Here is a 14,146-nt window from a genome sequence, read left to right on the forward strand (position 1 = left end):
TGTGTAAAAAGCCATTTATTGCAGTTTTAACTGTATCAAAAAAACCCAAGAGAAACAGGACAGGGAATTTACAGGCCACGGGTGGAACTGAAACAAAACTCCTCAATTTCAAGGGATCTGGAGAAGGGTTTCATTGTCAGTGGCAGGGCCAAAACGGAATTCCTTTCAATCCCAAATTTTCCTGCCTCCCCAAAGAAAAGGGGAGGCGGAAAAAGCTGCACAGTGAGATGTGGAGAGGGGACAGGCTGCAGCAAGGTGGGCTGGGCTGCCACACCGAGCTGCTGTGACCTTCTCCACTGGAGAGAATCCATCCAGCTCCCGCAGATCCGGGATCCCGAGGGCGCGGATCCCACCAGCTCCTCGTGGGCCTCACTGGATCTCCCCCATGTAGAGCCTTTTGTCACTGGATGCGGAGAGAACTGAGGGGGGGAGGAAGAAAGGAAGACAACAAAGTAAACATAAAAATGGGAATGGAATACAAAAATGAGAATAGAACATAACAATTAGAATATAAAAATGAGAATAGAACATAACGAATAGAATATAAAAATGAGAATAGAACAATTAGAATAGAATATAAAAATGAGAATAGAACATAACAATTAGAATAGAATATAAAAATGAGAATAGAACATAACAATTAGAATATAAAAATGAGAACAGAACATAACAAATAGAATATAAAAATGAGAATAGAACATAACAATTAGAATAGAATATACAAATGAGAATAGGACATAACAGAATAGAATATAAAAATTGGAATAGGACATAACAATTAGAATAGAATATAAAAATGAGAATAGGACATAATTAGAATAGAATATAAAAATGAGAATAGGACATAACAAATAGAATATAAAAATGAGAATAGGACATAACAAATAGAATATAAAAATGAGAATAGAACATAACAATTAGAATATAAAAATGAGAATAGAACATAACAAATAGAATATAAAAATGAGAATAGAACATAACAAATAGAATATAAAAATGAGAATAGAACATAATTAGAATAGAACATAACAATTCTCCCAGTGGTCTGAGACCTCCCGAAGGCCACAGCACTGAACTCCTCATTTTGCTGGAAGCCGAATTTCAGTTGCTTCCCAAAAAAAGCCATGGAACGAGTGACACCGATCCCAGGCCGTGCTGGCCGCTGCCATCCCCTGTCCCGAGTGTCCCAAAGTGCAGGCGGGAACGGCCGAGCCGGGAGTGGAGGGAGAGGGGGATAAACAGCTCTGGAAAGGCTCCCGAGCTCCACCCCGGGAGCGCCGAGTGCCGCTAGAGGGCCCATCCGGCCAAGAAAGCGGCCCCAGGACCCTCCAAGCCCTGGGAACAGGGAAATCCCCCCGGGAGCCGGCTCGCACTGCCCGGAGCCGCCCTGCCCGCAGCCACGGGACCCGAGGGGCTGGGGAGCCCCGCCGAGCCCAGCGCCAGCCCCAGGGCCACCAACACCCACAGGACTCCGGAGCGTCTCCAGGGATGGGCACTCCACCACCAGGGCTGGACAGCCCTTTCCATGGGGAAATGTTCCCAAAATCCACCCTGAGCCTGCCCTGGCCCAGCCTGAGGCCGTTCCCTCTCCTCCTGTCCCTGTTCCCTGCCAGCAGAGCCCGACCCCCCCGGCTGCCCCCTCCTGTCAGGGACTTGTGCAGAACCACAAGGGCCCCCCTGAGCCTCCTTTGCTCCAGCCTGAGCCCCTTTCCCAGCTCCCTCAGGAATTCTCCAGCCCCTTCCCAGCTCCTTCCCTTCCCTGGACTCGCTCCAGCCCCTCAGGGTCTCCCTCACTGTGAGGGGAAAATAAAAAAGTGGGAGAAAACGTGAGGGGAAAAGAAAGTGAGGGAAGTTTGGGGAAGGCTCTGCTGCAGAGCTTTTCCCTTCTGGATCCTCCTTTGCTCCAGGCTGAGCCCCTTCCCCAGCTCCCTCAGGAATTCTCCAGCCCCTTCCCCAGCTCCCTCAGGCACTCCTGGAGCTCCAGCCCCTTCCCAGCTCCCTCAGCCTCTCCTCACAGGATTCCCTCTCCAGCCCCATCCCAGCTCCCTCAGCCTCTCCTCACAGGATTCCCTCTCCAGCCCCTTCCCAGCTCCCTCAGCCTCTCCTCACAGGATTCCCTCTCCAGCCCCTTCCCAGCTCCCTCAGCCTCTCCTCACAGGATTCCCTCTCCAGCCCCATCCCAGCTCCCTCAGCCTCTCCTCACAGGATTCCCTCTCCAGCCCCATCCCAGCTCCCTCAGCCTCTCCTCACAGGATTCCCTCTCCAGCCCCATCCCAGCTCCCTCAGCCTCTCCTCACAGGATTCCCTCTCCAGCCCCATCCCAGCTCCCTCAGCCTCTCCTCACAGGATTCCCTCTCCAGCCCTTCCCCCCTTCAGGGAATTCAAGGCACAGAGCCACAGGAATGACCCAGAAGAGCTGGGTTTGACACCAGCTGTGGTTTAATCCCTGTCCAGGAGAGCTCTGGGGGCTCCACCACCAGCTGCAGCCCGGTGTGTGTCACCCTGCCACAGCCTGGCTGCCCGTGCAGCTCAGCATCCCGCACTGCTTTATAGGATTAGCGTTCCCAGGCCTTCACAGCCAGCAGCTGCACGACTCCACAGGTTCTTAATAATAGCTTTTTAATTTTTATCTGAAGCCCAGTGATTGATGACCCAAGAGGAGCTCGGCACATGATCCCACACCCAGAGAGGAGCTGGCTCTGCTCCTCCAGCACGGCCCCAGCCTCAGGAAGAGCCATGAAGAACCAGGAATGAATCCAGAACTCCCTCCCTGCCCCTTGGCATGACCGAGCTCTTAGCTTGGCTTTGGGGTGGACTGCTGGCAATTTTTGGCTGCTGACCTGGCCAAGGTGAGCATTTCCATGGAAACACAGCACCCCGCACCCCTGCCCAGCCCATGCTGGACCAGTAAATGGGGATGGAACCTGGTCCCAGCTCCTGCTGAGGGTAAAAATGGCTCTGAAAAGCCACCACAAGCTCTGCATCACCCAGCTCTGACTGTGGTGCCACGTGTGAGACACCTCCACTGCACCAAGAGCTTCCTTTGGGTGGGATCTTGGGAAGGAATTGTTCCCTGGCAGGGTGGGCAGGGGCTGGCATGGAATTGCCAGAGCAGCTGGGGCTGCCCCTGGATCCCTGGCAGTGCCCAAGGCCAGGCTGGACATTGGGGCTGGAGCAGCCTGGCACAGTGGGAGGTGTCCCTGCCAGGGCAGGGGTGGCACTGGGTGGGATTTAAGGCCCCTTCCAACCCAACCCATTCCATGATTCTGTGATTTTGTGATTCTCTGATTTGCTTCCTACAGCTTTTGGGGAAGTCAGGACACCGCAGGTGATCCACGTCCTCACAGAATCCCCAAACACGGTTCTATCCCTGTGTCCCAGACATCTCAAACCCTTTCCTCGTGGCCCCTGGGAAGGCTGGACGAGCCCTGGGCAGTGGCAGCCACCCCCAGAGCCACCCTGCTGCCCTCTGGGTGTCCCCACCCCAGTCCCAGAGTCCCTGTGCTCAGCCCAGGCTGCCCCCACCCAGATGAGCAAACAAGACCCTGCCACCCCTAAATCTGATAATGGGGCTCTGAGCCACTCTGGCAATTTTGGGGGCTGCTTCCCAGAGGATCAGCAGTTCAGTGAGCCCTGGAGCTGCCTCCTGGGGAGGAGGGGAGCACTTACTGATGGGTTCCTCAGGGTGGAAAGCCAGTTCATTCACGGAGCCGGCGTGGCCGGGCAGCTTGTAGAGGATCCTCCTGGAGGTGGTGTCCCACACGTACACAAACCTGCAACAGAGGCCCGATGAGGGCAGCAAGCAGGGAAAGAAAGCACCCCCGGGTGGTTCTGAGCTGGCTGGAACAGCTCAGAGTGCGGATAAACAGGAACTTCTCGGGAGAAAAATGCTGCCCTGACTGATTCAGGAGAGCAGAGGGCTGAGCAGGTAGGAATCAAAAGGTCAAGAGGCAAAAACCTCACTGCCAGCACTGCATTTCATCCCTCAGGGCACAGGGGATTTGGATTTGAAAGCTGTGAGGCCAAAGGAATCCCTGATAGTGCAGGCACAGGGAGAAAATCAGCACTGGGAATGGGGAGGAGGGGTCTCACCTCACAAACACCCCCAAACACTCTCTGCACGTCCAGGCATCACCTTGGGCTGGCAGTGAGGAGGGGCCCAGAGCCCCCCAGCCCCTGCTGCAGTGCAATCCCTCACAGCCAGCAGCTCCAGAGATGGATTTCCTCTGGCTGTGCCACATGATCCACTTCCCAGCAGTTACTAGGGAGTGATGGGATCACCCTCATCACCCTCCCTCAGGCCTGAGCCCCCACCTGAGCTGAGGGGCAGAACCCGCCAGGATCCTTCCCTGGGAGCTCAGGAAGGAATGGCTGGCACCAGGCCCAGCTCAGCTTTCCCACTGCTCCTACAAATGGCCTCAGAGCCAGGGAAACAGAGCCCCAAATCCCTGGGTGTGCTGTGGGGAGCTCCACAGGGAAGCAGAGCCACGCCCTGGCCTGGCCAGGGAGATTTGGATGCAGCACAACAAGATGCACACCCTGCAGGCCCAGGGGAGGCGGTGCTGCAGCTCACCTGCACAGGTATCCCACATCCCTCCCTCCCTCCTTCCCTCCCTCCCTTCCCAGCACCAGGGAAGGGAATTTGGCACGAGGCTCTCAGCTCTGCAACAACAGAAGAGAAATCAGTGGCTGGGGAGAGCTGCAGCTGGGTGATGCTCACCCCGCTCCTTGGGGAGGTGATGGACAGCTCAGACGGAATTCCTGGAGCAGGAAAGGGCAGCAGTTGGGTTTGGGGGCAAGAGCAGCTCTGCAGTCGCCCCCCAGGGCATCCCTGGGCTTCCAGAGGCTGAGGGAGGGGGACAGCCCCTGGACACTCGGAAAAGCAATCCCCTGCTCCCAGGGAAGGTCACTGTGCATCCCAGGGTTCTCCCGCAGGGATTCAGACCTGCTGGGGATGGGTGGCCCCTCCCTCAGCCCTCAACACCAAGGCTGGACCCTTCCAGGCTTCTTTGGGGCTCCTCAGTTTCCCCCTTCCTTTCCATGGCAGGGCTTTGCAAACCAGACAAAAAAAAAAAAAGATGATTTGTTTGTACAATCAGCCTGGATTTTCACTGAAATGCTGCTTTTCACCCCCAGAAAAAGCCCTGAATGATTTATAACCCCTGCTGGCTGCCCAGACAGGGCACTGGGTACCAGCACCAGGTACTCCTCCTCCTTAGGAACTTTTCAGGCTGGTGCCATTCTGTGATTTATTTCCTTGAGGGAAGCCCCCAGGCCTGCAATGCAAGCCTTGAATGAGGATGATTTCAAGCCCAGCCCTTATCCAGCAGGCAGGAATTGTCCCTGTTGCTTTCTCAAGGCACTCTGCTGTTGTGGTTTTTAATTTGGTGTTGCAAGGCAGGCAAAGTGGCTGATTTTACTACAACACTTCTGAAGGACTCAACCCCAAAAAACATTCAGGTGATTGTCCCTCCAACACAGGCACAGTGCACAAGGAGAGAGAAATCACTGGGGGACTGTTTTGTACTCAAACCAAAATGTTTGTTTAACCTCGCTTTGCTTTTCCTGAAAATAGTCCTAAAAAAATTAAAATAACAATAAAAACAAAAAAAAAATTTAAAAAATAATTTAAAAATAATTAATTAAAAAAAAAAACAAAAATGAAAATAAAATAACAATTAAAATAACCTGAAAGCTCTCTGATAGCAGAAAGATTGGAGTGGCCTGGTCTGACCTGCCCCAGGAGCTCCATCAGCACCTGCAGAATGAACCCACTGACCCAAACTCCTGGCACAGCTGCCCAGAGCAGGGCTCAGCCTGCCCCTGACGCAGGGATCCAGGCAGGAATTCCTCTCCCAGGCAGGAATTCCTCTCCCTGTCACTGCCCAGCAGGGCTGGGGGCAGAGTCCTGGCTCAGGTTTATGCTGGGACAGCTGCCCCACTAAAAGTGGGCAGGGAGAGCTCGAGTTCTGCCTCTCTGCTACCAGAAACTCATTAATCTGCTGATTACTGCTGCTCCATGCCCTGGCCCCCAGCCTGCAGGAATTCCTGTCTCCCTGGCTCTGCATTTGGGCCTGGATTTGCTCCAGGGGCCGTTGGTGTCCTTCACAGGGACCTTCAGCCCCCCTGCTGCTTCTCCCTCTGCCCCTTTTGCTCCTCAGTTGTCTTTACAGAATCTCTCATTCACGAGTCTGATGTGTGCTAATTGATCTTTATTTCTCCTCAGTTAAAGGAGGGATCACTAATGATCCCTGGAATCCCAGCATGCAGGGATGTAACTGGGATTTGTGCTCCTCATCCTCTAACCCCACACGCAGACCCTGCTCTCAAAGACCCTCCCAAGCTTCTGCCAGGACACCCAGGGGTCCAACCCAGTGGCAAAGATGTCGCTGTCACCTGCTGGCCCTGCTGGGGGATCCTGAGCAGATCCCCAGCCAGTTTTTGACACTAATAATCAGATTTTACAACAGTCAGAAGCTCCTCCACAGACACCAAAGCAACAGAAACGCATCCCTGAGGAAATCAGGAAAACTCCTGAGGGTTGTTTGGGATCTCACACCCAACCCTGAGCCTTCAGAGTTGGATCCAGGAATGCTGCAAATCCATGGGGACAGAGGGATGTAGTGGCAACTCACCTGTCAGCCGACCCCCCTGCAATTTTGCTGCCATCTGGGGACCAGGAGCACCTCAGAAGGTTCTAAAATAAAAGAACATGCACAGATCTGCTCAGTTTTCCCCTTCTCCTTGAATTAAAATCGCCAGGAGACTTTAACCAGCACCACTTTAATGATCTCCCTTGGAAGACGAGGTGGTAATTACAGATTTTATTTTATTGCTGCAAACAGCCAGTGCCTTGTTATTTCACACAAAGTAGATGGTAAGTGTAGAAAATACTTAATTTACAGCTAATTACAGCTGAACTGAGCAAAGAAATCTTGTTACTGAGGCTTTAATTGGAATCCCACTTCGAGTATTCATCTTTCTTTGAGTTCTTATTAAGGCCCTTTCTGGCCTAAACTTGAAGTGAAAAAAACAATTTAGAGAAAAGTTAATAGCAGGGGGAATTGAACAAGGAGTGGAGCACACTCACCTTCTCAAAATTATGGACATTCCCCTGGAAAATCTTCACACATCTCTCCTTGGGGGCGAAGGGCCTCACGTCCCAGATCCGAACTGCAACAGAGTCAGAGCCAGCAGCTGAGGGTGCCAGGGAAAGGGCAGCCCTGGAAAACCCTTCCCCGTGCCCAGGACGTGCTCCCTGTCCCCTTCATGTCCCCAAAAGCCAAAGGGAACCAGCAGCTTTCCCTGCAGGAAGCTTTGCTCTGGCAGGACAAAAGCAGCAACGTGTAACTACACCCAGAGCGGGAAAATCCAAACCAGCTACCCCAGAAGTCAGCCACCACCTCCTTACAGGAGGATTTGCTTTATCCTGACACATCCCATGGGCACGGTCCTGATGGGCTCAGCCTCACTGGGCACCTCGATGGGACGGGCAGGGTGGCAGCTGGGCTGTCACTGCCATGAGGGGACAAACCTGTGCCATGTCCCGTGTCCCCAGTGCCCTGCAGGAGCTGGGCTGTCACTGCTGCTCAGGGACAAACCTGTGCCATGTCCTGTGTCCCCAGTGCCCTGCAGGAGCTGGGCTGTCACTGCTGCTCAGGGACAAACCTGTGCCATGTCCCGTGTCCCCAGTGCCCTGCAGGAGCTGGGCTGTCACTGCCATGAGGGGACAAACCTGTGCCATGTCCCGTGTCCCCAGTGCCCTGCAGGAGCTGGGCTGTCACTGCTGCTCAGGGACAAACCTGTGCCATGTCCCGTGTCCCCAGTGCCCTGCAGGAGCTGGGCTGTCACTGCTGCTCAGGGACAAACCTGTGCCATGTCCCGTGTCCCCAGTGCCCTGCAGGAGCTGGGCTGTCACTGCCATGAGGGGACAAACCTGTGCCATGTCCCGTGTCCCCAGTGCCCTGCAGGAGCTGGGCTGTCACTGCCATGAGGGGACAAACCTGTGCCATGTCCCGTGTCCCCAGTGCCCTGCAGGAGCTGGGCTGTCACTGCCATGAGGGGACAAACCTGTGCCATGTCCTGTGTCCCCAGTGCCCTGCAGGAGCTGGGCTGTCACTGCCATGAGGGGACAAACCTGTGCCATGTCCTGTGTCCCCAGTGCCCTGCAGGAGCTGGGCTGTCACTGCCATGAGGGGACAAACCTGTGCCATGTCCCGTGTCCCCAGTGCCCTGCAGGAGCTGGGCTGTCACTGCTGCTCAGGGACAAACCTGTGCCATGTCCCGTGTCCCCAGTGCCCTGCAGGAGCTGGGCTGTCACTGCTGCTCAGGGACAAACCTGTGCCATGTCCTGTGTCCCCAGTGCCCTGCAGGAGCTGGGCTGTCACTGCCATGAGGGGACAAACCTGTGCCATGTCCCGTGTCCCCAGTGCCCTGCAGGAGCTGGGCTGTCACTGCCATGAGGGGACAAACCTGTGCCATGTCCTGTGTCCCCAGAGCCCTCCAGGAGCAGGCACAAACCCCCCTGAGGGAGCTGCTCCCCCCGCCAAGGACGCGAATCCACGGTTTAACTCCGGAGCCAAACTCCCTGCAGCCCACCCCACCTCTGGGTGCTTTTTTCCCGGGATGAACACCCAGAGGTGTCCCGGGAGCCTCAGCAGGGTGTACCTGTGTTGTCCATGGCGTTGGAGAGCAGGTAGGAGCCCTCGGAGCTGAGGCTCAGGCCCGTCACGGAGTCGGCGTGGCCCCGCATGGTGTAGGTGAGCTTGTTCTGCCGCAGGTCCCACACCTGGCACAGCAAACACAGCCAGGAATGCTGGAGCTGCAGCTCCCAGAGCATCCCACACAGGTACTGCCAAATCAGCTCTGGGTTCCAGCTGCTGGGGGCTGGAGCTTGAGGGGTGTTGTAGGAAAAGGGGATTTGTGCCTTAGGAGATTCCTGACTGAACATATTCAACCCCCAAGGAGTCACACGGCAGCAGCCCCACATGTGCAGGACCCAGGCAATGGCTTCCCAGTGCCAGAGGGCAGGGCTGGATGGGATCTGGGGAAGGAATTGTTCCCTGGCAGGGTGGGCAGGGGCTGGCATGGAATTGCCAGAGCAGCTGGGGCTGCCCCTGGATCCCTGGCAGTGCCCAAGGCCAGGCTGGACATTGGGGCTGGAGCAGCCTGGCACAGTGGGAGGTGTCCCTGCCCGTGGAGGGGTTTGGAGTGAGCTGGGCTTTCAGGTGTTTCCCACCCAAACCATTGCATGATTCTATGAAAATATGAGGCTGGAACTTTGTGTGTGTTGGAGGAAGACAGAATTTGCCTTTTAGAAGATTTCTAAGTGAAGATGTTCAACCTCCAAAGAGTTCAGTGTCAGAACTCCTGAACTGGCTACAAAATCCCCAAATCCCACTGCCAGGTGGCACAGAGAAGCCAGTCCCAATTCCCAGTTTCAGGCTGTTCTTCCCAACGAGGGGCAGTGGGAACAGCTCTGGGGGCAGTGCCAGGCTGGGGACAGCTCTGGGGGCAGTGCCAGGCTGGGGACAGCTCTGGGGGCAGTGCCACACCGAGCCCTGGCTGTGCCACGCTGGGGACAGCTCTGGGGGCAGTGCCAGGCTGGGGACAGCTCTGGGGGCAGTGCCACACCGAGCCCTGGCTGTGACACGCTGGGGACAGCTCTGGGGACAGTGCCACACCGAGCCCTGGCTGTGACACGCTGGGGACAGCTCTGGGGGCAGTGCCACACCGAGCCCTGGCTGTGACACGCTGGGGACAGCTCTGGGGGCAGTGCCACACCGAGCCCTGGCTGTGACACGCTGGGGACAGCTCTGGGGACAGTGCCACACCGAGCCCTGGCTGTGCCACGCTGGGGACAGCTCTGGGGACAGTGCCACACCGAGCCCTGGCTGTGACACACTGGGACAGCTCTGGGGGCAGTGCCACACCGAGCCCTGGCTGTGACACGCTGGGGACAGCTCTGGGGACAGTGCCACACCGAGCCCTGGCTGTGACACGCTGGGGACAGCTCTGGGGGCAGTGCCACACCGAGCCCTGGCTGTGACACACTGGGACAGCTCTGGGGGCAGTGCCACACCGAGCCCTGGCTGTGCCAGGCTGGGGACAGCTCTGGGGGCAGTGCCACACCGAGCCCTGGCTGTGCCACACTGGGACAGGCTGGAGCAGGGGCTGAGGGCACAGGGCCACAGCCTGAGCCCTGCAGCCACCAGGGAAATCAGCTGAATGAAACGCTGAGCTCACTCTTAAATAAGAACTTTCCACACCAGCAGGTGCCAGAGCGAGCTGCAAACTGGAGCAAAGGGCACAGAGGGGACAGAGGGGACGTGGCACCACATTTTCTTCAGCTGAGCTCACATTTGCCCTGTCACAGGCTGCCAGCACAGCCAGCATTCCACACTGGGTGACAGCAGAGCTGGGACACCAGGAATGCCAGGCTGTCACGTGCCAGCCCGGAGCGGCTCCCTGCCTCTTCAGCCACCAGCAGGGATGGACACAGCGGGTCCAGGGGGGGTTGGGATGTAAAATTCAGCAGGTGACCCCCATGGGTGCCCTTGAGCAACGCGGGGAGCGACAGGATGGAAAAGGGGGGCACAGTGGGAAAGGGACACGGGGACACGCAGGGTCCTACCTTGATGTCATTGTCGATGCCTCCAGAGATGATCTGGTCACTGGTGTCATTGAAGGTGACAGCCAGGACCTGGTAGGTGTTCTGGAATGTCTGGACAGCAGCTTTTTTCCTGATATCCCACAGCTGGGAAGAAACGCGGCAGTTGTAAGAGGTGGACACGGATATTTAACACCAAAATCCCAGGGAGCTGCACAGATATTGGCAGAGACTCAGACTGCTCTCCTAAAATCCCTCTTTAGGTCTCGGGAGATCATGATAAAAAAGATTCAATCTAGAGATCTTCATAAAAAACATTAAACCTGGTGTGTTTGGAGCACAGGAATGGAGGGAGGGAAGAAGGGGCCAGCACAGGAGAGTCCAGGAAAGAGAAGAAGGGGCCAGCACAGATTTCAGGAGAAGGAAAAAGGGACCAGCACACATTTCAGGAATAATTTTCTCATGCTTTGCTAATCCAGAGCAGCAGAAAAAAAATCCAACTGAGCAGCTCAACCTTCACAACCCCCTGAGAACCACAGAAAAAAAAAAAGGAGCAGTGAAATTCGGTGTCGCATTTTTGATTTTGAACTCGCAGCGCTAAGATAACGGAACGAGCAACAAAAGGCTCAATTCAGATCCCAAAAACTCTTCCACCTTTCTTCCCCAGCCTTTTCCCCTGGGAACACTCCGACCTTGACGGTGCCATCGTCGCTGCCGGTGCAGACGAGCTGGGGTCCCCTCCGGGCCGGGTAACAGGAGTTGACGAAGGACGTGTGGCCCTTGAGCCTCTTCACCCTCTCGCCGGTCTCGCTGTCCCACACAGCCACGGTTTTGTCCGTGGATGCTGAGAAGAGCATGCTGCAGGCAACAGCCACCGTGAGGGCTCCGCTCCCTCCCCAGCTCTCCTTCAGGAATAGCCAGCAAGGGAAGAATGTCCCCCCATTTGGTGTTTCAGAGGAGCCTGACTGACACTGGAGCAGCACAAACTCCCTCTAATCCTGGTTATCAATTGTTTTTCTGCCTCCTCAAATGTTCTCTGGGATGAACACAGGCAGAAAAGCTCAGCAGGAATGGTGGAACAGCCTCTTAAATTAACCAGTATCTCACTTGTTCTCTCTCTCCCTCGCCAGCACCCCCCAGACACCCAACAGAAGCTTCCCTCTGTTCCCCAGAACTGCATCAATGGCACTGGTGGGTCACAGGTGCCCCCAGATCCTTTGGGCACGCAGGAAAAGCCACACTTCAGGGACTGGATGTCCATGGACTGAGCAAGGGCAACAATTCCAGGATCACTGAGGTTGGAAAAGCCCTCCAGGATCATCAAATCCGAGCTGTGCCCCATCCCCACCTCAGTGCCACCTCCAGGAATTCCCTGGGCACCTCCAGGGATGGGCACTCCAAACCTCCCTGGGCAATTCCAATCCCTGAGCACCCTTTCCATGGGGAAATTCCTGCTGCTGCCCACCCTGAGCCTGCCCTGGCCCAGCCTGAGGCCGTTCCCTCTCCTCCTGTCCCTGTTCCCTGCCAGCAGAGCCCGACCCCCCCGGCTGCCCCCTCCTGTCAGGGACTTGTGCAGAGCCCCAAGGGCCCCCCTGAGCCTCCTTTGCTCCAGCCTGAGCCCCTTTCCCAGTCCCCTCAGGAATTCTCCAGCCCCTTTCCCAGCCCCCTCAGGAATTCTCCAGCCCCTTTCCCAGCCCCCTCAGGAATTCTCCAGCCCCTTTCCCAGCTCCCTCAGGCTCTCCTGGGGCTCCAGCCCCTTTCCCAGCCCCATTCCCTGAGGCTCAGTGAGTCCCCGGGGGACCCTGAGCAGCAGAAGGCCCCTGCCCTCACCTGCCATCCGTGTTGTAGTGCAGCTCCATGACGGCCCCGCTGTGTCCCTTCAGCGTGGCGAAGTTGTCGCAGTCCCCGTAGACGTTCCAGAGCACTGGGGGACAGCAGGGGAGGGGTGAGTGCAGGACAAACACGGGAACACCCCCCTGCTGTGTGCAGTGTGGGATAATTAACAGCAGTAACGAAGCACTGTGTGAGCTCCAGGGCAGAGATGATTTAGGGGTTTTGATTAAGGTGAATTTATTAGGAAAAAGATCATCTTTGCTTCAGCAACTCTAAGTATTAAAAAGGGCATTTCTGCACACTTCTGCAGCCTGAGTGAGGGGGACACAGCGCTGTGCCCAGCAAGACACATTCCCAGCACCATCAGGATGGGACCTGGAGAGGAGCTGGGAAAAGCTTCCTGCACCCTCCTGGGGAAACCCTTCACGCTCAGGACCCAGCCAGGCCAGGGCTGAGCTGAACCCCTCAGCAGCAGGGCCTGAGCCCGTGTGAGCTCAGCCTGGGGGACAGCAGGGACACTCACAGATGAGCCTGTCGAAGCCAGCCGAGGCCAGGGTGTTGCCATTGGGATGGAACTTGCAGCAATAAACCTCCCCCTCGTGTCCCGACAGCAGCATGATGGGGGCCTGCAGCGAGGAGCAGCGCGGGGGGCCCTGAGGGACACACGGACACGGTGAGGGGACGAGGGACGAGCCCAGGGTGTGGCCAGCCCTGCCTGGCATCCCGGCCTTCCCACACCACATCTCACCAGAATTACAGAACCCCAGGATCATCGAGGGGGGAAAAGAGCTCCCAGAGCATCGAGCCCAGCCGGTGCCCCATCCCCACCTTGTCCCCAGCCCAGAGCACTCAGTGCCACCTCCAGGAATTCCCTGGACACCTCCAGGGATGGGCACTCTAAACCTCCCTGGGCAGCCCCTGCCAATCCCTGAGCACCCTTTCCACGGGGAAATTCCTGCTGCTGCCCACCCTGAGCCTGCCCTGGCCCAGCCTGAGGCCGTTCCCTCTCCTCCTGTCCCTGTTCCCTGCCAGCAGAGCCCGACCCCCCCGGCTGCCCCCTCCTGTCAGGGACTTGTGCAGAGCCACAAGGTCCCCCCTGAGCCTCCTTTGCTCCAGGCTGAGACCCTTCCCAGCTCCCTCAGGATTCCCCAGCCCCTTTCCCTGCCCTGGACTCGCTCCAGCCCCTCAGGGTCCCTCTGAGGGGCCCAGAACCGAACGCAGCACTGGAGGTGCCTCAGCAGTGCCCAGCCCCAACAGCCTCCTGGCCCTTCCCTCCCACCGGAACCACCCCCGGGCTTCTTCCCTCACCCTTCCATCCCATCCCGGGTCTCTTCCCACCCCATCCCTCAGGTTCCCCCCATTACCGCCTGCAGCAGAGCTCCGGCCGGAGGCTGCCCCCCTGCACCGCCCGTGCCCGGCGCTCCCGGCAGATCATGGCGGGGCCGCTTGGCGGGCACGGGGACGAGCGGGAGGTCGGGGCCGGGCGCGGGGGCGGCGCCGGGGGCGGCGGGGCCCGGGGGGGGCCCGGGAGCGGGGCCGGGAGCGGGGCCGGGGCCCGGCACCTTCCGCTTCTGCTGCTCGATCATGGCGGGCCGCCGGGCCCCGCCCCCCGCGCCCCATTGGCTGCCGCCGCCGCGCCCGCCGCGCTGATTGGCGGAGCGCCCTGGATGTCCCGCCCCCCGACGCGCTACCGGCGCGCCGGGG

At 57.3% G+C, this 14,146-nt stretch overlaps 1 protein-coding gene across 1 annotated transcript; it reads right to left on the bottom strand.

Annotated features, from left to right (window-relative positions):
- SNRNP40 (small nuclear ribonucleoprotein U5 subunit 40) lies at positions 1-14,033 on the bottom strand. Its single transcript, XM_032132579.1, has 10 exons — positions 13,807-14,033; positions 12,966-13,095; positions 12,440-12,533; positions 11,302-11,467; positions 10,634-10,756; positions 8,668-8,788; positions 7,091-7,173; positions 6,636-6,697; positions 3,670-3,773; positions 1-419 (listed from the first exon to the last, which is right to left on the bottom strand). The coding sequence occupies exons 1-10, from the start codon at positions 14,026-14,028 to the stop codon at positions 370-372; spliced, it is 1,155 nt and encodes a 384-aa protein (XP_031988470.1). The 5' UTR covers positions 14,029-14,033; the 3' UTR covers positions 1-369.
- Positions 14,034-14,146: the final 113 nt, after the last annotated feature.

The sequence above is a fragment of the Corvus moneduloides genome, chromosome 23 (assembly GCF_009650955.1).
Source record: "Corvus moneduloides isolate bCorMon1 chromosome 23, bCorMon1.pri, whole genome shotgun sequence".
NCBI lineage: Eukaryota > Metazoa > Chordata > Aves > Passeriformes > Corvidae > Corvus > Corvus moneduloides.

Excerpts from the sequence above, each read along its gene's own strand:
- SNRNP40 (XM_032132579.1), bottom strand. The coding sequence starts at position 14,028 with ATGATCGAGCAGCAGAAGCGGAAGGTGCCGGGCCCCGGCCCCGCTCCC. Across the intron at positions 11,468-12,439 it reads CACTACAACACGGATGGCAG|CATGCTCTTCTCAGCATCCA; the intron begins GTGAGGGCAGGG and ends TGTTGCCTGCAG. Across the intron at positions 6,698-7,090 it reads ATGTCCATAATTTTGAGAAG|AACCTTCTGAGGTGCTCCTG; the intron begins GTGAGTGTGCTC and ends CTTTTATTTTAG.